At 43.7% G+C, this 24,401-nt stretch overlaps 1 protein-coding gene across 1 annotated transcript in view; it reads left to right on the forward strand.

Annotated features, from left to right (window-relative positions):
* Positions 1–16,904: 16,904 nt before the first annotated feature.
* Positions 16,905–24,401, forward strand: part of TM7SF3 (transmembrane 7 superfamily member 3) — a 39,455-nt gene continuing 31,958 nt past the window's right edge. Inside the window, exon 1 of the mRNA XM_075602834.1 lies at positions 16,905–17,290. Within this exon, the coding sequence (XP_075458949.1) occupies positions 17,164–17,290 (127 nt within the window). The 5' untranslated portion in view covers positions 16,905–17,163. The remainder of the gene's footprint in view (positions 17,291–24,401) is intronic.

The raw sequence follows: 24,401 nt of genomic DNA on the forward strand, positions 1-24,401 counted from the left end.
AGTGTACAAAACTAACATTCTACAGTGTACAAAACTAACATTCTATAGTGTACAAAACTAACATTCTATAGTGTACAAAACTAACATTCTATAGTGTACAAAACTAACATTCTATAGTGTACAAAACTAACATTCTACAGTGTACAAAACTAACATTCTATAGTGTACAAAACTAACATTCTATAGTGTACAAAACTAACATTCTATAGTGTGCAAAACTAAAATTTTATAGTGTACAAAACTAACATTCTATAGTGTGCAAAACTAAAATTTTATAGTGTACAAAACTAACATTCTATAGTGTGCAAAACTAATATTCTATAGTGTACAAAACAAATATTCTATAGTGTACAAAACTAACATTCTATAGTGTACAAAACAAATATTCGATAGTGTTCAAAACTAATATTCTATAAGATACAAAACTAATATTCTATAGTATACAAAACTAATATTCTATAGTGTACAAAACTAATATTCTATAATGTACAAATCTAATATTCTATAAGATACAAAACTAATATTCTGTAGTGTACAAAACTAATATTCTATAGTGTACAACACTAATATTCTATATTATACAAAACTAATATTCTATATTATACAAAAGTAATATTCTATAGTGTACAAAACTAATATTCTATAAGATACAAAACTAATATTCTATAGTGTACAAAACTAATATTCTATAATATACATGTAGCGGTGATTCCCCCACCCAGTGGGAGATTTGTCCATTACTATGGTGTATGGTGCATATACCTGCTGGCAACAGGAGGGCTGAATCGTCCGCCGATGGTAGTGGGGATAAAACAAGAAACAAAGAAGTCCAGAGCAACATCCAATGTGACAAAAATACACAGTGAAATACCTGTATATCTCTTGAAAAAGGGTCATTTAGTTAACCCTTTGGCCAAAGCGTATAAGTCTGCGAGCCACTTTCAAGGCATGACCATAATATCGCAGGTCCTAACACTAACTGATTAAAATCCTTATTTACCTCTATAATTAGAGGAAGGATGGTCCTGGCATTGAACCTGTCGCAACCAGCTGCATGAAAAGAAAACCTGCTTACCTGGACAGTGGGGAGGGGCGAGCTTTAAATCCTGGGTGGGAGGAGCCACTAACCTCCAAAACAGCTGAGACCAGCTGGACAAAGTTAACAAACACACAGATACCCAGCAAGCTCTCAGAAACCCCCCAAAAAACAAGAAATAAAGAAGTCCAGAGCAACATCCAATGGGACAAAAATACACAGTGAAATACCTATATATTTCTTGAAAAAGAGTCATTTAGTTAACACTTTGGCCAAAGCGTATAAGCCTGCGAGCCACTTTCAAGGCATGACCATAATATCGCAGGTCCCAACACCAACTGATTAAAATCCTAGTGGATTCCCAACGACCCTGCTCGGGTCATACATTTTCGTGTACCATCATTAAATGAAACCTGAACAAAACAAGATAACATTTTTCACATAATGGCTTATCACATTTCAATGAATATCGTTATACAGCTTATATTTGAATACAACAATCAAATGTCTGTGTTGCAGAACTAGGGTTCCTCCCAACTTGGAGAACCTTGTCATATTAGTGCTCTGGTTCCATGGCTAACTAATGCTCTGTATGACTGGGCACTGTTAATAGAAAATACCTTGTTAAGGTGGTCTGCGCAAGGCATGATCTACTGGATCTAAAGCGAGAGCCGAACGACATTCCTGGCAACATAATGTGCACCCACAACCCGGCGAGGTGGTAGGCATGGAATCTAAGAATATGGAAACTTCCCGTCAGTATAACCCTGTGGAGTTTTTCCAAAAACTAGCCGTACCCCAATCCGACTGGTATTCTACCATAATCTCACAAATCCAGGGGGGAAGAAGCATGAGGCGATGCAGACTCACAACTGGGGAAATCCTCAACAATAATTAGCGGCGTATTATCCTTAGTGGCTCTATTTGGAAAGTCCCTTAACTTCTCTTCTGTTGGGCAAGGCTCACTCCCCTCATTCTCCTCGGAGCTAAATGTAATATCCTCATCCCTGGTACTACACTCAAACTCAACATCTCCTCCAACTGGTTCCTGGAAATAGAATTCAGATTTCAACCTGTTTCTCTCCCACCTCGCCATATGTTTGAAATTCACAGACATGTCCAGATCAGACAGAACAGTCACTATAGGAACATAAGAAACATTGTCCTTAATCTGCTCCACTTCCCAAGGAGGTACTCCCTCTATACCAGCAATATAGGACTCTATCGGCGGAAAAAAGGGTTGATCCATAGCATAATTCTGGTGCTCAGCCAAAATCTCACGTATGAGCAGTAGCACTGTAACTGGACTGGAAGCTTTAGAACATCCAGGAGAAGGCCTACGAACCCCTCTCGGAGGTTGTATTGTATGTCTTTATTTATATAGCGCCATTAATGTACATAGCGCTTCACAGCAGTAATACACGTGGTAATCAAATAAATAACAGATAATATAAATAACAGATCATGTGCTTTAGACATTAAGGAAGAGGAGTCACTGCCCCGAGAAGCTTACAGTTTAATTGGTAGGTAGGGAGAACGTACAGAGACAGTAGGAGGGAATTCTGGTAAGTGCGTCTGCAGGGGGCCAACCTTTATGTATCATGTGTTCAGAATATCCACAGTGCTATTCATAAGCTTCTTTAAGCAAGTGTGTCTTAAGTTGGGTCTTAAAGGTGGATAGAGAGGGTGCTAGTCAGGGTACTGAGATGAAGGGCATTCCAGAGGTGTGGGGCAGTCAGTGAAAAAGGTTTAAGGCGGGAGAGGGCTTTAGATACAAAGGGGGTAGAAAGAAGACATCCTTGAGCAGAACGCAAGAGTCTGGATGGTGCATAACGAGAAATTAGGGCTGAGATGTAAGGAGGAGCAGAAGAGTGTAAAGCTTTAAAAGTGAGGAGAAGAATGGAGTGTGAGATGCGGGATTTGATCGGAAGCCAGGAGAGGGATTTCATGAGGGGAGATGCTGAGACAGATCTCGGAAAGAGTAGAGTGATTCTGGCAGCAGCGTTTAGGATAGATTGTAGGGGAGACAGGTGAGAGGCAGGAAGGCCGGAAATCAGGAGGTTACAGTAATCAAGATGGGAGAGAATGAGGGCCTGAGTCATAGTTTTAGCAGTCGAGCAACAGAGGAAAGGGCGTATCTTTGTTATATTGCGGAGGAAAAAGCGAGAGGTTTTAGAAATGTTTTGAATGTGAGGGGCGAATGTGAGAGAGGAGTCGAGTGTGACCCCTAGGCAGCGTGCTTGGGCTATTGGGTGAATGATCGTAGTTCCAACAGTAATGTGGAAGGAGGTAGTAGGGCCAGGTTTGGGAGGAAGTATGAGGAGCTCTGTTTTAGCAATGTTGAGTTTAAGGCGGCGGAGGGCCATCCAGGATGATATAGCAGGGAGACATTGAGAAACTTTGGTTTGTACAGCAGGTGTAAGGTCGGGTGTTGAAAAGTATATTTGTGTGTCGTGAGCATAGAGGTGATAATTAAACCCAAAAGATGTTATTAGGTCACCTAGAGAGAGTGTATACAGAGAAAAGAGAAGAGGTCCCAGGACAGAGCCCTGGGATACCCCCACAGAGAGATCAAGAGAGGAGGAGGAGGTGTTAGCAGAAGAGACACTGAAAGTACGATGCGAGAGGTACGATGAGATCCAGGATAGAGCTTTGTTCCGAATACCAAGAGTATGGAGAATGTGAAGGAGAAGAGGGTGGTCCACGGTGTCAAATGCTGCAGAGAGGTCGAGTAATATGAGCAGAGTGTAATGACCTCTGTCTTTGGCAGCATGGAGGTCGTCAGTTATTTTAGTGAGGGCTGTTTCCGTGGAGTGAGCAGTGCGGAAGCCAGATTGTAGAGGGTCTAGGAGAGAATAGGTGTTGAGAAAATGGAGCAAGCGAGAGAATACAAGACGTTCAAGGAGTTTAGAGGCAAAAGGCAGGAGGGAGACAGGTCAATAGTTAAAAAGACAGGTAGGGTCAAGCTTGCTCTTTTTGAGTAATGGTATGACTGTTGCATGTTTGAAGGAGGATGGAAAGGTTCCAGAGCAGAGGGAGGAGTTAAAAATGTGTGTGAGCGTAGGGATTATAGTAGGAGCAAGAGGTTTTAGGAGATGGGAGGGAATGGGGTCAAGAGGGCAAGTGGTCGAGGGAGAAGAGGCGATCAACAGCGACACATCCTCCTCTGAGACAGTGGAAAAAGAGTCAAGGATGGCAGGAGGAGAGTTAGGAAGAGGTGTAGGATGGGAGGAAGAAACAGAGGGGATGTTCTGACGTATGGATTCCACCTTTTCCTTAAAATAGTCAGCAAAGTCCTGAGCGGAGATGGAGGAAGGAGAGGCAGCTGAGGGTGGTTTGAGTAGAGTATCAAAGACAGAGAACAGTCGGCGTGGGTTAGACTTGTGCATGTTGATTAGTGAAGAAAAGTAGGTTGCATACTTGGAGCAAATGTAACATGGGTGGTACTCACCGGAGCGGGAATCGGCCATTTCTCATCCGCCCCGGCGGTCACCATTGGAAGAACGTCGTTGGGTTCCGGCTTCACGGGATCCCGATTAAGATCGCTGCATTTGTCCTCGGCATTGTATCTGGCACCGGAAGGTACCGTTTCAGCGGGCATTGCCATCGGGCCCTGCTGGGAGTAAGGAAGTGGTTCCTCACCGCTCCGCGGATATACTGGAATCCCGATGATCACTGGAGGCGCAGTCCGGTTACTGCTCAAGTCGCTGAGTCTCGTCACCCATGAAAGGCTCCTCTGTCGTTCAAGCCCCCTCAGATGGGACTTCGAAACTATACTGCGCAGTCGATTGGAATCCCCGATAAGGTCATGGTCTTTAAGGACAACAGTAGAACCACACACCGGTGGTTGCGGTATCATAGAGGCCGAGCTGCTGCACAAGCTGGAGGTAATTTTAGGCCCTTCAGCTCGCTCGGGGATCGGTTACGGCTGTGGAACCATCTCGGATACTGAGCCAGCCTCCGCTGTACGGAAAGAAAACTCCCCATCGTCTGACCTGGTGCCAGAGTCGGTCATGTTTACAGACAAACAGGACGTAGTCAATGGCAGGCAGGGTGTGAAGTAGCTGGCACCACGGGCACGGCACGTAGCTCACCGGGTCTTGACTCGGATATGCACAATTTGGGCAAAGGCACATCAAGCGGGGACATCTCCGATTGTTACCTCTAGGAATCCCCCTAGTAAGGAGTACTGTCCCATAGCACATTCGGCCATTGCAGCTTTAGCTAAGGTGCGTGGAGGCAGAAGCACAGGTAGGGTAGCTCCGTCGTTGCTCTGGCTCCGAAGAAAGGAGGGTGCGATCGGACACTTCCGACTCCTCCCTTATCTTTGGTAGTCGATGAGCATTGGTTATCACCTGGCCCCCTCCCTGTGGTGGAGATTAGTGGAGGCTTCCCACAGTGACAGGGAGTGACCTGGGCTCCTGACAGAGCCAGTCACATCGCTGGGGTGGAGTCCTGTTTGTTGCACCATAGGCGGATCCCAAGTCCCCGGGAGTAGAGTGCACCCAGTACTCCAGGAACTGAGGGGCCGGGGAGATGTAGTCAATATTACCTTCCCCGGGCGAAGCCGGGCACAAAAGCTAGTATTCTATAAGATACAAAACTAATATTCTATAGTGTATAAAACTAATATTCTATAGTGTATAAAACTAATATTCTATAAGATACAAAACTAATATTCTATAGTGTATAAAACTAATATTCTATAGTGTATAAAACTAATATTCTATAAGATACAAAACTAATATTCTATAGTGTATAAAACTAATATTCTATAGTGTATAAAACTAATATTCTATAAGATACAAAACTAATATTCTATAGTGTATAAAACTAATATTCTATAAGATACAAAACTAATATTCTATAGTGTATAAAACTAATATTCTATAAGATACAAAACTAATATTCTATAAGATACAAAACTAATATTCTATAGTGTATAAAACTAATATTCTATAAGATACAAAACTAATATTCTATAGTGTATAAAACTAATATTCTATAAGATACAAAACTAATATTCTATAGTGTATAAAACTAATATTCTATAGTATACAAAACTAACATTCTATAGTGTATAAAACTAATATTCTATAAGATACAAAACTAATATTCTATAGTGTACAAAACTAATATTCTATAAGATACAAAACTAATATTCTATAGTGTATAAAACTAATATTCTATAAGATACAAAACTAATATTCTATAGTGTATAAAACTAATATTCTATAAGATACAAAACTAATATTCTATAGTGTATAAAACTAATATTCTATAGTATACAAAACTAACATTCTATAGTGTATAAAACTAATATTCTATAAGATACAAAACTAATATTCTATAGTGTACAAAACTAATATTCTATAAGATACAAAACTAATATTCTATAGTGTATAAAACTAATATTCTATAAGATACAAAACTAATATTCTATAGTGTACAAAACTAATATTCTATAAGATACAAAACTAATATTCTATAGTGTACAAAACTAATATTCTATAAGATACAAAACTAATATTCTATAGTGTATAAAACTAATATTCTATAGTATACAAAACTAATATTCTATAGTGTATAAAACTAATATTCTATAAGATACAAAACTAATATTCTATAGTGTATAAAACTAATATTCTATAGTGTATAAAACTAATATTCTATAAGATACAAAACTAATATTCTATCGTGTATAAAACTAATATTCTATAGTATACAAAACTAATATTCTATAGTGTATAAAACTAATATTCTATAAGATACAAAACTAATATTCTATAAGATACAAAACTAATATTCTATAGTGTATAAAACTAATATTCTATAAGATACAAAACTAATATTCTATAGTGTATAAAAGTAATATTCTATAGTATACAAAACTAATATTCTATAGTGTATAAAACGAATATTCTATAGTATACAAAACTAATATTCTATAGTGTATAAAACTAATATTCTATAAGATACAAAACTAATATTCTATAGTGTACAAAACTAATATTCTATAAGATACAAAACTAATATTCTATAGTGTATAAAACTAATATTCTATAGTGTATAAAACAAAATATACATTGTACTGTGGTGTGTTTACAATAAACCATTTTTATACAACATCGTATTACATTTTCTTCCATCTTTCTTTTCAACATTATTATGAAACCTTTACAACAAATAGTCATCTATTGTTCCACGATTTATAAATAATACGACCCATTACGCATTTACATCCCGGGCAACGCCGGGTCTCTCAGCTAGTAGTGTATAAAACTAATATTCTATAAGATACAAAACTAATATTCTATAGTGTATAAAACTAATATTCTATAGTGTATAAAACTAATATTCTATAAGATACAAAACTAATATTCTATAGTGTATAAAACTAATATTCTATAGTGTATAAAACTAATATTCTATAGTGTATAAAACTAATATTCTATAGTGTACAAAACTAATACACTGTTTACCATTTTGTAATAACGACTTATTTCTTACATACAGACAATTGTAAAGCAATGGGGCTTTTAACCTCTGATCTAGATTACTTGAGGTTGCGAAGGGAGGAATATTTTACTTTGTGAGTTGACACATTCTTTATTATATAGATTTTTTTAAACACATGTAGTCACGGAAGTGATCTGAAAGAGTTCTAAAAAGGTTATCCCCAGAAGGAGCCGACAGACTGGCGAAACGCGTTGGGCTTTTTGGACGTTGGAGGCCACCGTATCAACCCATCGTCAGTTCAGACTGCTGACATCAGAGGTCCCGGAGTGCCTGCTGGTTAGAGAAGCAGGCAGAGGAAGCTGTATGCGGACGAGCACACAGAACGGGAAGGATGAGCACCTGACGAGACCGGAGTAGGGTTGGAGTGTGCCCCAAGTCACTCCCTGCACGCTACCTTTGGGGAGACTGAGTTTTGCTCTATCCCCTCTGTGTTGTTTGTTGCCTGGAGTAAAAATGTTATTGCAACAGTATTTTTGTATCTGTTTCTTCCTACATGTATTCATCTATGGAGGTCTGATTCAAGATGTTCCGGTTCAACGGAGGAATATCTAATATTCATTAACTGTGCTGGAATCATCCATTACCGGATATTCACTTTCTTTTACACATCATCAGTTTGCGCTGGGAACACAATCTGTCCTGTCTCAGGTAGTCAGTGGTAGAAGATTGCAGTGCAGTGTTTATAGTGAGGTACTTTGTAAGTTGTATGTATGTATGTATATCTTTATATAGCGCCACCCAGGTGCATAGAGCTTTACAGCAGCAATACGCGTGACGTAATATTATAACACATAATGGGAATAAGTGTTTCAGGCATAAAACAATAGGAAAAGGAGTCCCTGCCCCGAAGAGCTTACACTCTAAGCCAGGAGTGGACAACTTCAGTCCTCAAGGGGTCAGGTTTTAAGGCTATTCCTGCTTCAGCTGAGATGAGCCATCTCACTATAAACACTGCACTGTAATGTTCTATAACTGACTACCTGCCCAATTACGTCTGCTTACATCCCACAACAACTGCCTTAGTTTTACTCTCTCTCTCTCTTCCCCTGGTTGCTTTGCAGGGGAAGCCTGAGAGATTGTGAATTGTCCTGAGAGCTTCCCTGGCTACAATACAGCTTCCTTGCTGTAAGATGTGACAGTGTATCAGGCTATAAGATGTGACAGTGTATCAGGAAGTAAGATGTGACAGTGTAGCAGGCTGTAAGATGTGACAGTGTAGCAGACTGATTAGATGTGACAGTGTAGCAGGCTGATTAGATGTGACAGTGTAGCAGGCAGTAAGATGTGACAGTGTAGCAGGCTGATAAGATGTGACAGTGTAGCAGGCTGTAAGATGTGACAGTGTAGCAGGCAGTAAGATGTGACAGTGTAGCAGACTGATTAGATGTGACAGTGTATCAGGCAGTAAGATGTGACAGTGTAGCAGGCTGTAAGATGTGACAGTGTATCAGGCTGTAAGATGTGACAGTGTAGCAGGCAGTAAGATGTGACAGTGTAGCAGGCTGATTAGATGTAACAGTGTATCAGGCAGTAAGATGTGACAGTGTAGCAGGCAGTAAGATGTGACAGTGTAGCAGGCGGTAAGATGTGGCAGTGTAGCAGGCAGTAAGATGTGACAGTGTATCAGGCAGTAAGATGTGACAGTGTAGCAGGCTGATTAGATGTGATAGTGTAGCAGGCTGTAAGATGTGACAGTGTAGCAGACTGATTAGATGTGACAGTGTATCAGGCAGTAAGATGTGACAGTGTAGCAGGCAGTAAGATGTGACAGTGTAGCAGGCAGTAAGATGTGACAGTGTAGCAGGCAGTAAGATGTGACAGTGTAGCAGGCTGATTAGATGTGACAGTGTAGCAGGCTGATGAGATGTGACAGTGTATCGGGCTGATTAGATGTGACAGTGTATCAGGCAGTAAGATGTGACAGTGTATCAGGCTGATTAGATGTGACAGTGTATCAGGCAGTAAGATGTGACAGTGTATCAGGCTGATTAGATGTGACAGTGTATCAGGCTGATTAGATGTGACAGTGTATCAGGCTGATTAGATGTGACAGTGTAGCAGGCTGATTAGATGTGACAGTGTAGCAGGCTGATTAGATGTGACAGTGTAGCAGGCAGTAAGATGTGACAGTGTATCAGGCTGATTAGATGTGGCAGTGTATCAGGCTGTAAGATGTGACAGTGTAGCAGGCTGATTAGATGTGACAGTGTAGCAGGCAGTAAGATGTGACAGTGTAGCAGGCTGATTAGATGTGACAGTGTATCAGGCTGAGTAGATGTGACAGTGTATCAGGCTGAGTAGATGTGACAGTGTATCAGGCTGATTAGATGTGACAGTGTATCGGGCAGTAAGATGTGACAGTGTAGCAGGCAGTAAGATGTGACGGTGTATCAGGCAGTAAGATGTGACGGTGTATCAGGCAGTAAGATGTGACAGTGTATCAGGCTGATTAGATGTGACAGTGTATCAGGCTGATTAGATGTGACAGTGTATCGGGCTGTAAGATGTGACAGTGTAGCAGGCAGTAAGATGTGACAGTGTATCAGGCAGTAAGATGTGACAGTGTATCAGGCTGTAAGATGTGACAGTGTATCAAGCTGATTAGATGTGACAGTGTATCAGGCAGTAAGATGTGACAGTGTATCAGGCAGTAAGATGTGACAGTGTAGCAGGCAGTAAGATGTGACAGTGTATCAGGCAGTAAGATGTGACAGTGTATCAGGCAGTAAGATGTGACAGTGTAGCAGGCAGTAAGATGTGACAGTGTATCAGGCAGTAAGATGTGACAGTGTATCAGGCAGTAAGATGTGACAGTGTATCAGGCTGATTAGATGTGACAGTGTATCAGGCTGATTAGATGTGACAGTGTATCAGGCTGTAAGATGTGACAGTGTAGCAGGCAGTAAGATGTGACAGTGTATCAGGCAGTAAGATGTGACAGTGTATCAGGCTGATTAGATGTGACAGTGTATCAGGCAGTAAGATGTGACAGTGTATCAGGCAGTAAGATGTGACAGTGTATCAGGCAGTAAGATGTGACAGTGTATCAGGCAGTAAGATATGACAGTGTATCAGGCAGTAAGATGTGACAGTGTATCAGGCTGATTCGATGTGACAGTGTATCAGGCTGATTAGATGTGACAGTGTATCAGGCTGTAAGATGTGACAGTGTAGCAGGCAGTAAGATGTGACAGTGTATCAGGCAGTAAGATGTGACAGTGTATCAGGCTGTAAGATGTGACAGTGTATCAGGCTGTAAGATGTGACAGTGTATCAGGCAGTAAGATGTGACAGTGTAGCAGGCAGTAAGATGTGACAGTGTAGCAGGCTGATTAGATGTGACAGTGTATCAGGCTGTAAGATGTGACAGTGTATCAGGCAGTTAGATGTGACAGTGTAGCAGGCAGTAAGATGTGACAGTGTATCAGGCAGTAAGATGTGACAGTGTATCAGGCAGTAAGATGTGACAGTGTATCAGGCTGATTAGATGTGACAGTGTAGCAGGCAGTAAGATGTGACAGTGTATCAGGCAGTAAGATGTGACAGTGTATCAGGCAGTAAGATGTGACAGTGTATCAGGCAGTAAGATGTGACAGTGTATCAGGCAGTAAGATGTGACAGTGTATCAGGCAGTAAGATGTGACAGTGTAGCAGGCTGATTAGATGTGACAGTGTATCAGGCTGATTAGATGTGACAGTGTATCAGGCTGTAAGATGTGACAGTGTAGCAGGCAGTAAGATGTGACAGTGTATCAGGCTGTAAGATGTGACAGTGTATCAGGCAGTAAGATGTGACAGTGTAGCAGGCAGTAAGATGTGACAGTGTAGCAGGCTGATTAGATGTGACAGTGTATCAGGCAGTAAGATGTGGCAGTGTATCAGGCAGTAAGATGTGACAGTGTATCAGGCTGATTAGATGTGACAGTGTATCAGGCAGTAAGATGTGGCAGTGTATCAGGCAGTAAGATGTGGCAGTGTATCAGGCAGTAAGATGTGACAGTGTAGCAGGCTGATTAGATGTGACAGTGTATCAGGCTGTAAGATGTGACAGTGTATCAGGCAGTAAGATGTGACAGTGTAGCAGGCTGATTAGATGTGACAGTGTATCAGGCAGTGAGATGTGACAGTGTAGCAGGCTGTAAGATGTGACAGTGTATCAGGCAGTAAGATGTGACAGTGTATCAGGCAGTAAGATGTGACAGTGTAGCAGGCAGTAAGATGTGACAGTGTATCAGGCAGTAAGATGTGACAGTGTATCAGGCAGTAAGATGTGACAGTGTATCAGGCAGTAAGATGTGACAGTGTATCAGGCAGTAAGATGTGACAGTGTATCAGGCTGATTAGATGTGACAGTGTATCAGGCTGATTAGATGTGACAGTGTATCAGGCTGTAAGATGTGACAGTGTAGCAGGCAGTAAGATGTGACAGTGTATCAGGCAGTAAGATCTGACAGTGTATCAGGCAGTAAGATGTGACAGTGTATCAGGCTGATTAGATGTGACAGTGTATCAGGCTGTAAGATGTGACAGTGTATCAGGCAGTAAGATGTGACAGTGTAGCAGGCTGATTAGATGTGACAGTGTATCAGGCAGTGAGATGTGACAGTGTAGCAGGCTGTAAGATGTGACAGTGTATCAGGCAGTAAGATGTGACAGTGTATCAGGCAGTAAGATGTGACAGTGTAGCAGGCAGTAAGATGTGACAGTGTATCAGGCAGTAAGATGTGACAGTGTATCAGGCAGTAAGATGTGACAGTGTATCAGGCAGTAAGATGTGACAGTGTATCAGGCAGTAAGATGTGACAGTGTATCAGGCAGTAAGATGTGACAGTGTATCAGGCTGATTAGATGTGACAGTGTATCAGGCTGATTAGATGTGACAGTGTATCAGGCTGTAAGATGTGACAGTGTAGCAGGCAGTAAGATGTGACAGTGTATCAGGCAGTAAGATGTGACAGTGTATCAGGCTGTAAGATGTGACAGTGTATCAGGCTGTAAGATGTGACAGTGTATCAGGCAGTAAGATGTGACAGTGTAGCAGGCAGTAAGATGTGACAGTGTAGCAGGCTGATTAGATGTGACAGTGTATGAGGCTGTAAGATGTGACAGTGTATCAGGCAGTAAGATGTGACAGTGTAGCAGGCAGTAAGATGTGACAGTGTATCAGGCAGTAAGATGTGACAGTGTATCAGGCAGTAAGATGTGACAGTGTATCAGGCTGATTAGATGTGACAGTGTAGCAGGCAGTAAGATGTGACAGTGTATCAGGCAGTAAGATGTGACAGTGTATCAGGCAGTAAGATGTGACAGTGTATCAGGCAGTAAGATGTGACAGTGTATCAGGCAGTAAGATGTGACAGTGTATCAGGCAGTAAGATGTGACAGTGTATCAGGCTGATTAGATGTGACAGTGTATCAGGCTGATTAGATGTGACAGTGTATCAGGCTGTAAGATGTGACAGTGTAGCAGGCAGTAAGATGTGACAGTGTATCAGGCAGTAAGATGTGACAGTGTATCAGGCTGTAAGATGTGACAGTGTATCAGGCTGTAAGATGTGACAGTGTATCAGGCAGTAAGATGTGACAGTGTAGCAGGCAGTAAGATGTGACAGTGTAGCAGGCTGATTAGATGTGACAGTGTATCAGGCAGTAAGATGTGACAGTGTATCAGGCAGTAAGATGTGACAGTGTAGCAGGCAGTAAGATGTGACAGTGTAGCAGGCTGATTAGATGTGACAGTGTATCAGGCAGTAAGATGTGGCAGTGTATCAGGCAGTAAGATGTGGCAGTGTATCAGGCAGTAAGATGTGACAGTGTATCAGGCAGTAAGATGTGACAGTGTAGCAGGCTGATTAGATGTGACAGTGTATCAGGCTGTAAGATGTGACAGTGTATCAGGCAGTAAGATGTGACAGTGTAGCAGGCTGATTAGATGTGACAGTGTATCAGGCAGTAAGATGTGACAGTGTAGCAGGCTGATTAGATGTGACAGTGTATCAGGCTGTAAGATGTGACAGTGTATCAGGCAGTAAGATGTGACAGTGTAGCAGGCAGTAAGATGTGACAGTGTATCAGGCTGTAAGATGTGGCAGTGTAGCAGGCTGATTAGATGTGACAGTGTATCAGGCAGTAAGATGTGGCAGTGTAGCAGGCTGATTAGATGTGACAGTGTATCAGGCAGTAAGTTGTGACAGTGTAGCAGGCTGATTAGATGTGACAGTGTATCAGGCTGTAAGATGTGACAGTGTATCAGGCAGTAAGATGTGACAGTGTAGCAGGCTGATTAGATGTGACAGTGTATCAGGCTGTAAGATGTGACAGTGTATCAGGCAGTAAGATGTGACAGTGTAGCAGGCTGATTAGATGTGGCAGTGTTTCAGGCAGTAAGATGTGACAGTGTACCAGGCTGTAAGATGTGACAGTGTATCAGGCAGTAAGATGTGACAGTGTATCAGACTGTAAGATGTGACACTGTATCACGCAGTAAGATGTGACAGTGTAGTAGGCAGTAAGATGTGACAGTGTATCAGGCAGTAAGATGTGACAGTGTATCAGGCAGTAAGATGTGACAGTGTATCAGGCTGTAAGATGTGGCAGTGTATCAGGCAGTAAGATGTGACAGTGTAGCAGGCAGTAAGATGTGACAGTGTATCAGGCAGTAAGATGTGACAGTGTATCAGGCAGTAAGATGTGACAGTGTAGCAGGCAGTAAGATGTGACAGTGTAGCAGGCTGATTAGATGTGACAGTGTATCAGGCAGTAAGATGTGGCAGTGTATCAGGCAGTAAGATGTGACAGTGTAGCAGGCAGTAAGATGTGACAGTGTAGCAGGCTGATTAGATGTGACAGTGTATCAGGCAGTAAGATGTGACAGTGTAGCAGGCAGTAAGATGTGACAGTGTATCAGGCAGTAAGATGTGGCAGTGTATCAGGCAGTAAGATGTGACAGTGTAGCAGGCAGTAAGATGTGACAGTGTATCAGGCAGTAAGATGTGGCAGTGTAGCAGGCAGTAAGATGTGGCAGTGTATCAGGCAGTAAGATGTGGCAGTGTAGCAGGCAGTAAGATGTGGCAGTGTATCAGGCAGTAAGATGTGGCAGTGTATCAGGCAGTAAGATGTGACAGTGTATCAGGCTGTAAGATGTGGCAGTGTATCAGGCAGTAAGATGTGACAGTGTAGCAGGCAGTAAGATGTGACAGTGTAGCAGGCTGATTAGATGTGACAGTGTATCAGGCAGTAAGATGTGGCAGTGTAGCAGGCAGTAAGATGTGGCAGTGTATCAGGCAGTAAGATGTGGCAGTGTAGCAGGCTGATTAGATGTGGCAGTGTATCAGGCAGTAAGATGTGACAGTGTAGCAGGCTGATTAGATGTGACAGTGTATCAGGCAGTAAGATGTGGCAGTGTATCAGGCAGTAAGATGTGGCAGTGTATCAGGCAGTAAGATGTGACAGTGTAGCAGGCTGATTAGATGTGGCAGTGTATCAGGCAGTAAGATGTGACAGTGTAGCAGGCTGATTAGATGTGACAGTGTATCAGGCAGTAAGATGTGACAGTGTATCAGGCAGTGAGATGTGACAGTGTATCAGGCTGTAAGATGTGACAGTGTAGCAGGCAGTAAGATGTGACAGTGTATCAGGCAGTAAGATGTGACAGTGTAGCAGTCAGTGAGATGTGACAGTGTATCAGGCAGTAAGATGTGACAGTGTATCAGGCAGTGAGATGTGACAGTGTAGCAGGCTGATTAGATGTGACAGTGTATCAGGCAGTAAGATGTGACAGTGTAGCAGGCTGATTAGATGTGACAGTGTATCAGGCAGTAAGATGTGACAGTGTATCAGGCAGTGAGATGTGACAGTGTATCAGGCTGTAAGATGTGACAGTGTAGCAGGCAGTGAGATGTGACAGTGTATCAGGCAGTAAGATGTGACAGTGTATCAGGCAGTGAGATGTGACAGTGTATCAGGCAGTAAGATGTGACAGTGTATCAGGCAGTAAGATGTGACAGTGTAGCAGGCTGATTAGATGTGACAGTGTATCAGGCAGTAAGATGTGACAGTGTAGCAGGCTGATTAGATGTGACAGTGTATCAGGCAGTAAGATGTGACAGTGTATCAGGCAGTAAGATGTGACAGTGTATCAGGCAGTAAGATGTGACAGTGTAGCAGGCAGTAAGATGTGACAGTGTATCAGGCTGTAAGATGTGGCAGTGTATCAGGCAGTAAGATGTGACAGTGTAGCAGGCAGTAAGATGTGACAGTGTAGCAGGCTGATTAGATGTGACAGTGTATCAGGCAGTAAGATGTGGCAGTGTAGCAGGCAGTAAGATGTGGCAGTGTATCAGGCAGTAAGATGTGGCAGTGTAGCAGGCTGATTAGATGTGGCAGTGTATCAGGCAGTAAGATGTGACAGTGTAGCAGGCTGATTAGATGTGACAGTGTATCAGGCAGTAAGATGTGGCAGTGTATCAGGCAGTAAGATGTGGCAGTGTATCAGGCAGTAAGATGTGACAGTGTAGCAGGCTGATTAGATGTGGCAGTGTATCAGGCAGTAAGATGTGACAGTGTAGCAGGCTGATTAGATGTGACAGTGTATCAGGCAGTAAGATGTGACAGTGTATCAGGCAGTGAGATGTGACAGTGTATCAGGCTGTAAGATGTGACAGTGTAGCAGGCAGTAAGATGTGACAGTGTATCAGGCAGTAAGATGTGACAGTGTAGCAGGCAGTGAGATGTGACAGTGTATCAGGCAGTAAGATGTGACAGTGTATCAGGCAGTGAGATGTGACAGTGTAGCAGGCTGATTAGATGTGACAGTGTATCAGGCAGTAAGATGTGACAGTGTAGCAGGCTGATTAGATGTGACAGTGTATCAGGCAGTAAGATGTGACAGTGTATCAGGCAGTGAGATGTGACAGTGTATCAGGCTGTAAGATGTGACAGTGTAGCAGGCAGTGAGATGTGACAGTGTATCAGGCAGTAAGATGTGACAGTGTATCAGGCAGTGAGATGTGACAGTGTATCAGGCAGTAAGATGTGACAGTGTATCAGGCAGTAAGATGTGACAGTGTAGCAGGCTGATTAGATGTGACAGTGTATCAGGCAGTAAGATGTGACAGTGTAGCAGGCTGATTAGATGTGACAGTGTATCAGGCAGTAAGATGTGACAGTGTATCAGGCAGTAAGATGTGACAGTGTATCAGGCAGTAAGATGTGACAGTGTAGCAGGCAGTAAGATGTGACAGTGTAGCAGGCTGATTAGATGTGACAGTGTAGCAGGCTGAGTAGATGTGACAGTGTATCAGGCAGTAGCAGCAGACTGCAGGAGGGGCTGTGTTATTACAGCACGCAGGGCTGCACATTACTAGGCGGAAGTTGCTGCTCAGCTGGGGCTTTGCCTGGGGCTGAGACATGGAGCTGCAGCACCGGGAGGAGCAGCTCGGGCTTTGTTTGCTGTAAGCAGCGGGAGACCCTTCCCCACTATCTCCGGCAGTGACCCTCGCTGTGTGTCCAGACAGCGGCTCCTGTTACATGTGCCCCCCATACATGTGCATGTAACTGGAGTTGGAGCCTGTGGGACCCTGCCCCTCTCACACGCAGCCCCTGTAACCATGAGGGTGACCCTGGCTGCCTCCCGGCGGGGGTTCCTGCTCCTGTGGGGGGCTGCCTCCCTGCGGGGGTTCCTGCTCCTCTGGGGGGCTGTCTCTGTGGGGGGAGCTGCAGCTGACCCAGCTGGGGGTAAGGTCCCTTTTTCTTTTCTTTTGAAGCTGCTGTTAGTTTGCTTGGGGCACCCTCAGGGAGTCACAGATTGGTAATACAGGGGGTTCCCCATGTGAGCAGTATATAGCACTATATTATTATTATTATTATTATTACACCCCAGTGCACGTGTTACATAGTTACATGCTGCTGCTTTGTTCAGACTTTGCTGTGGAGCTTCCATGATGGATTTCATAACATGTTGCACTTCACATACCGATCAGACATGTTCATTTTAAGTTCATTTGCATCTGCTGCTCGGTTCCTCCTTTTTTGTGTGTAGACATTGTGTTTAAAGCTGCAGTTCAAACTGCCGTTTAAAAAAAAATATATATATTTTTTTTCCCATTCAATATGTGCATCAATACAATCTGCAAACTGACAAGTGATTAGCTAAGCTGCAGATGGATCCGTTCTCCTGTAATCAATCGCTTTCCTCTGGGTTATTTAATTCAGTTCTTGCACAGCATTATGGGAAATGTAGTTCTGGAATATGATTGACTGGGCAGTTACTAGATACAATTGTATTGTATGTCTTTATTTATATAGCGCCATTAATGCACATAGCGCTTCACAGTAGAAATACATGTGGTAATCAAATAAATAACAAATAATATAAATAACAGATCATGGGAATAAGTGCTTTAGACATAAAAGTAACATTAAGGAAGAGGAGTCCCTGCCCCGAGGAGCTTACAGTCTAATTGGTAGGTAGGTAGAATGTACAGAGACAGTAGGAGGGAGTTCTGGTAAGTGCGTCTGCAGGGGGCCAAGCTTTATGTATCATGTGTTCAGAATATCCACAGTGCTATTCATATGCTACTTTAAGCAAGTGTGTCTTAAGGTGGGTCTTAAAGGTGGATAGAGAGGGTGCTAGTCGGCTACTGAGGGGAAGTTGGTTCACTGCTAGAGAGAGGGCGGGGCTCAAGAGTCAGAGCCTAGCAGAAGGGGAAGGGGCTGTGACTTTGTAAATGCTTCCTACATTAGAAACATTAAAAATGTCTTTAAAGCATTTTTTTTTTAAATTTGTAAATGCTACAAGTATTTTCTCATAGTACAGAACTGATTTATTTAAAAAAAAAAAACACACATGTAGGATATTGCTTGAACAGCTGCTTTAATGTTCTTTATATAGCGCCAGCGGTGTGCGCAGCGGTGTGTGCAGCGCTGTGCTATCTGCAATCTTTCAATGCAGCTTCAGGCAGCCATGTTTCCCAGCAGAAAGTGACTGCTAAAATATTTTTATAAATAAATAAATAAAATAGTGATCTGAAGATCTTCCCTAAGTGACTTATTAAATAAAGGGCTGAGTGATTTACAGAAAGCAGCTTTGTGCGCCAGAGGATCACAAGGTTTTGCTCAGGGTGTCATGTGTGTGCTGTGTGACTTGGTGTCAGTAATGATCGCACGTGGAATGAGCTCTGAATGATCTCCGAGTCATACTCAGTAATCCAGGGATGGGAACAATAACCGCAGATTTATCAATGGGGGTTTTATGTACAAAGTTATCCAAAATGTCTAGAAAACAGTTACAAGTACAAACTGTGCTCTCTGGGAAAACTCTTAAGGAGAATACAATAGCCAACTCACGACCCTCGCTGGGTCGCCCTTCAGGGTGCCAAACGCTGGCTTTAGCATGCGAGTAATACATTATTTTTATATAAATATAATTTTTTTTTAAATTCAGAAATGGCACGCACAAAACAAAATAAAAAATAACGGTAAAGGGAGGGTGCATACTATCCAAAAATATACAGAAAAAGGGGCAGGCAATCCTATATGCAAAATATAAATGACATTTATTGACTCAATGTTTGGGTCCCCCACTGGGACCTGCCTGTAGAGTCCGAAATGTTGTCAATAAATTTCACCTTTTTGTGTGTGTGTGTGTGTGTGTGTGTGTGTGTGTGTGTGTGTGTGTGTGTATATATATCTCTTGTAGTGCCAGCTGGCCGGGCACTTGCCCAAGGCGACAAAACAAAGGCCAGCACACTCTCATACCGCCGTGAGGTGCCCCGCTGCGTAGCAGTGTTGGTGGCGCTCAGTACTGCGTGCCGTGCCGACACTGCTATGCGGCGTGGGCAAGGGAGCTCACGTCTTAGGCTGCGGCCATAGTGTGCACACTAGCGATTTGTGTTCTCTGTTGCCGCCTGCCAGCGAGAGGCGTGGCCATGAAGTCACCAGGCTGAACAAATGAGGTTCGCCCTCGTTGGGTCAACGGCTCGAGTGACGCGCAAAAAAATCAAATGGATTTGTCTCCTCCAAATCCAGCCGCGCACGTCACATCACGCGCAGTATGGCTGCACTGATGCACCTAATGAATATATTCGTGCTGCGTGCGCGGTCGCCTGCACTATGGCCTTAGAGGCCTTAGAGGCATAGGCGCTTGCCTATATTACTGCTGCCTTTTTTGAGCGCGCACGTTGGACACGCAGCTTGGCGGCCAGCAGCCAGGACACAGCCAGGACACATCGGTGCGTGCAACATGGGAAATTTAAAAACGTGACCTGGTGGCCAAGCTGTGTGTGTGTGTGAGCCCGCGCGTGCCAGCTACCGCTGTGCAAGGTGTGCTGCAACTGGGGAGACGAAGAACATTTAAAGAAGGGGCTGAGTAGGGGCGTCAGATTTTGTCTGCCCGGGCACAATAATGTCTCGGTCAGGCACTGTGTGTCTGGCATTTCCCTAAGCCGTTCGAGCGCGCATGTATGTATTCATGTCCTGTGTGATGTAAAACATTTAAACATTTTTACACTTAGACCACTTCCCCTTTTTTTGTTTCCAAACTATTTCTTTGGAAACTGTTTGTTTTCTTTCCTTCCGTTTTCATTGATTTTGAGATAATTTTCTCAGGAAAAAAGTCCAAAAATATATCTGGAAAAAAGGGACAAGTCTGGCGCATGAACCAATAGTCGCGAGCAGCGGCCATAATGAAATCCCTGACAGAGTGGCTACCGGCACCCTCTGCAGGGGTATCTCCGGAAGAAGGGGGTCCCTGGTGCGGAAATGAAAATGAGTTTTATTCGTGAATTAATCGCCACACACGTCACCGCGGCAATCACTTGACTGCATTACCAGACATTAGACAGCTACTAGGGCCCACAGTACTGCGCTCGGACAGCGAGAGCGGCGGAGACGCCTGAAACTTGCCAAGATGGCGCTGCTCACGCAAAGCAGCTAACCAACTAAGGCACACCCACACTGACTCATATATATATATATGCTAGCTAGCGGGTTCTATAGCGGGCAGTAGGGATTTGAATGGGGAGTTGGGCATTTGAAGAGTCGGCACAGACGTCGCACACAGAAAGATGTGTAAATTGATGTGAATGTGAGAAGTTGTAAATGAATAGTTGGCAATGCCAAGTAGTGCTGGGTTTTCCTCCTGTCTCTCCATGTGAGTTATGGTGTCCGTGTCCTGCCTGTTATCTGTTGAATTTAAAGAGATTTTTGGAACCCTGCGGAGGGATCTGCAAAGCATTGCAAGTTATTATACTGCTAATTTTGCGTGGTTCACAAACTGCGGCAAACATTTTGCACGTCTTTAATCACTACTGTTTTATACGTGTTTTGCATGTTGCCTAAATTGAACCCATTTTATAAACCACCTGCGCACAGGTAGTATGCTTCAGTCCTGTTTTACTAGTTACAGATGGAGCAGCGCGTGCAATATGATGTTAACCCCGCCCCTTTTCACTCACGCCTAAGGAATTACTTTGGCGTCTGCTTCTGCCTGTGCGTTGTCCCATCTGTATAAGGATAGATAAGGAAATATGTTAAGGATAAGAAGTCACACAGCACAGACCTCAACGCAAATATTGTTGCCTTAACTGGCAATGAGTTAAACTGAGACTTTGCTTGCAGACGTTCAAAAGTAACTTGAATTTTGAATTAATCTACTTATTATCTCTGTCACCTAATGGCTTCTTATGGAAGCATTTCAGTAGCCAGTTAAATACCATAAATGGCAGCCCCTTGTCACCATATGCGTTTTCTGTCTCCCATACATATATTCTGTCTCTCAATATACTAATGCCTTAGTCTGTAAGGACTTTGAACTGAGGATTATGTTCTGCTTGAGTTTATTTTTGTCTACTCTTATCACATCTGCGCTTATTATTGCTATCATATTCTGTATTTATTTAAAAAAAATGTTTTACCAGGAAGTAATACATTGAGAGTTACCTCTCGTTTTCAAGTATGTCCTGGGCACCGAATTATGATGACAGATACATGTTTACATTAAGTGAGCAGGGTTATGCATAATATATACAGATATTTCATGAACAGTTAAAGATAATACTGTATATGTTATAGGCATATGTAACATTTACAGACCAGATTAAAATGTGAGAGCATTAATTTTGAAAGAACTTAGACCAGTGGCGGCTTTAAGAGTCTCCGGTAGATTGTTCCAGTTTTGGGGTGCACGGTAGCAGAAGGAAAAGCGTCCGGATACTTTGTGGGACTGTGAACAGTCTTTTGGGGTCAGATCTTAGATGAGTGCTGCGTGCGGTAGGGGTGAGGAGCTTGTTCAGAAAGTATTTGAAGGCGAGACAGGAAAGGTGTACTCTGCGTCTAGACTCAAGTGATGGCGAATCTAGTTCTTTGAGCATTTCGCAGTGATGTGTGTTGTAGTTGCATTGTAGGACAAAGCGACATATTGAGGTGTTGAGGGTGTCTAGTTTGCTTTGGTGAGTTTGAGGGGCTGTACCATATACTATGTCTCCATAGTCTATAAATTAGCATATTCTGTGCGATGTGCTTTCTGACCAGCGGGCTTAGGGAGGATTTGTTCCTATAAAGCAGGGGTGTGCAAACTGGGGGCGTGACATTTTTTAAGAGGCACACAGCGCTTACAGAGGCCCCGCGCTCTTCCCCACAACATTTAAATTGATTGCTGGGGGAGAGCACGGGCCTATTGTAACCATGTATTATTTGTCATATTAACTATGTCCAGGACATACGTGAAAACGAGAGGTAACTCTCAATGTATTACTTCCTGGTAAAACATTTTATAAATAAATTTAACTCTCTCACCTTCTCTCTGGCTTCGCCTGACGGCACATCGCCATGGCAACGCGACGTCACACGACGCTGCAGAGATGCAATACCGGAGAGTAGGCAGGGGGGCGCGACTAGAAAAGTTTGTGTATCCCTCCTGTAAAATACACCCAGTTTGGCATCGGTTTTGGATGTCGGGGTATCAATGTGCATCCCGAATGTTAAATTGGAGTGAAACCATATGCCCAGATATCTAAAACTAGTGACAGGGGCTAGGATGCTATTAGAGTTGGTTCTGATCTGTATCTGGTAGCTTTAGGAATGTAGCCTGAGTCCCAAATACCATTGTTAGGGCTGGACCCCACTGGCTACTGCAGCGCCCGCTGCTGCGGACGCTGCAGGGACGAGAGCCCTCCCCTCAATGGCGCCGGGCCCGCTGTGAGGGGGGGGCGCAACGCTGTGGCGCGAGTTGCTCCTGCTCTCAATAGAATTGAGAGCAGGACTTGCTACGGAGCGCTAAGCCACGCCCCCCGGCGGTTCAGCCAATGAGGGTGAACCTGCCAGGTGACGTCATGGCCGCGCCCCCGTCACTCCCTCGCCACGCCCCCCCCCCTGGTCTTTTGATCTGCAGCTCCCTGCAGACCGGGGAATCGGCTGCACGCGCCGCCAGTCTTGCGGGCGCGCGTGCAGCGGAGGTACTGGGGCCTCAGCCTTACAGTTTTGTCAGTATTTAAAAACAGTTTGTTTTGGGAAATCCAATTTTCAAGTCTTGCAAAATCAGATTGAAGCACGTGCCCAAGGTCAGAGAGGCTAGGGCTCTGTGCATATAAGATTGTGTCATCTGCATACACTACCGACACGCTTTATTACTCTGCGGCCAGATCCGCAAGCCGGGAGATTTCCCGGCTTGCTAGTGGCCGCCCCTCGGCGTGCCGCGCGTCATAGATGCGCGGTCACGCGTCTTCGGGAGCGTGCGCCCCCTGCACGCGCGTCCAGGGGCTCCCCGAGGGAGCCCTGGTGTCCCGCGATCGCGGGACAGCGGCAGGGGGTTCCGGGGGACCCGGCGGACCCGGCAGCGGTAGGGAGAGCGCCCCGATCGGAGGGCGCTCTTCCGCTGCTTCGGCGCGCGCCCGTCACTCTCGGGCGCGCGCCAGGCTACTGCTGCGGCCAAGAACGGGCAAATGCTCGAATAAACTTGGCCGCAGCAGTACATGTGCATTGAAGCTCCCTTATAAGCTGTAGGTAGATCATTAATGTAATGTATAACCTTGCTCACTTAATGTAACTATGTATTTGTTATCATAACTCTGTGCCCAGGACATACTTGAAAACGAGAGGTAACTCTCACTGTATTACTTCCTGGTAAAACATTTTTATAAATAAATTAAATTAATGAAGACGGAAAAGAGTAGGGGCCCAGAACAGAGCCTTGCGGGACACCGCAGGCGATATCCAAGGGGTTTGATTTAGAGCCTGAGAGAGACATATTAGGATCTACCCGATAGGAGTGACACCAGTTTAAAGCATGTTCCCCTATTCCAGAGCACTGGAGCTTGTTTAACATGATAACGTGATCAACAGTATCAAAAGCCTTTGCAAAATGTAGGAATACTGCACCAGTGAGTTTTCCCAGTTCCATTCCGCACTGGATCCCATTGCAAACTTTTAGTTGAGTAGTTACTGTGGAGTGCTTGGGGCAAAAGCCAGATTGGAGTTGGCTAAGGACATTTGTCTTGGTACAGTATCGCTTAATTGGGGGTGGACACATTTTTACATGGCTTTGGATAGAATTGGGAGAAGTGAGATTGGCCTGTAGTTTGAGACAGTATTTTTGTTCCCACTTTTGAAGATTGGGACAACTCTGGCAGTTTTCCAGATCTTGGGAATATGGCCTGCAGACAGGATAGAGATGATTAAGGTGATTAGAATTCACCTGCCTTGGCGATTCGTTCGAAGCACTGCTGGTCTCCAGCCGGGAACAAGCTCTTGTAATGCTCTTCTCATGCTTTAGCACTTAATACTAATCTGCACATATAACGTATTTTGATAAGGTTTCCGTCCCCCGTAGCTTTACGCGAGTACATGTTTA

The sequence above is a fragment of the Ascaphus truei genome, chromosome 5 (genome assembly GCF_040206685.1).
Source record: "Ascaphus truei isolate aAscTru1 chromosome 5, aAscTru1.hap1, whole genome shotgun sequence".
In the NCBI taxonomy this organism is placed as follows: domain Eukaryota; kingdom Metazoa; phylum Chordata; class Amphibia; order Anura; family Ascaphidae; genus Ascaphus; species Ascaphus truei.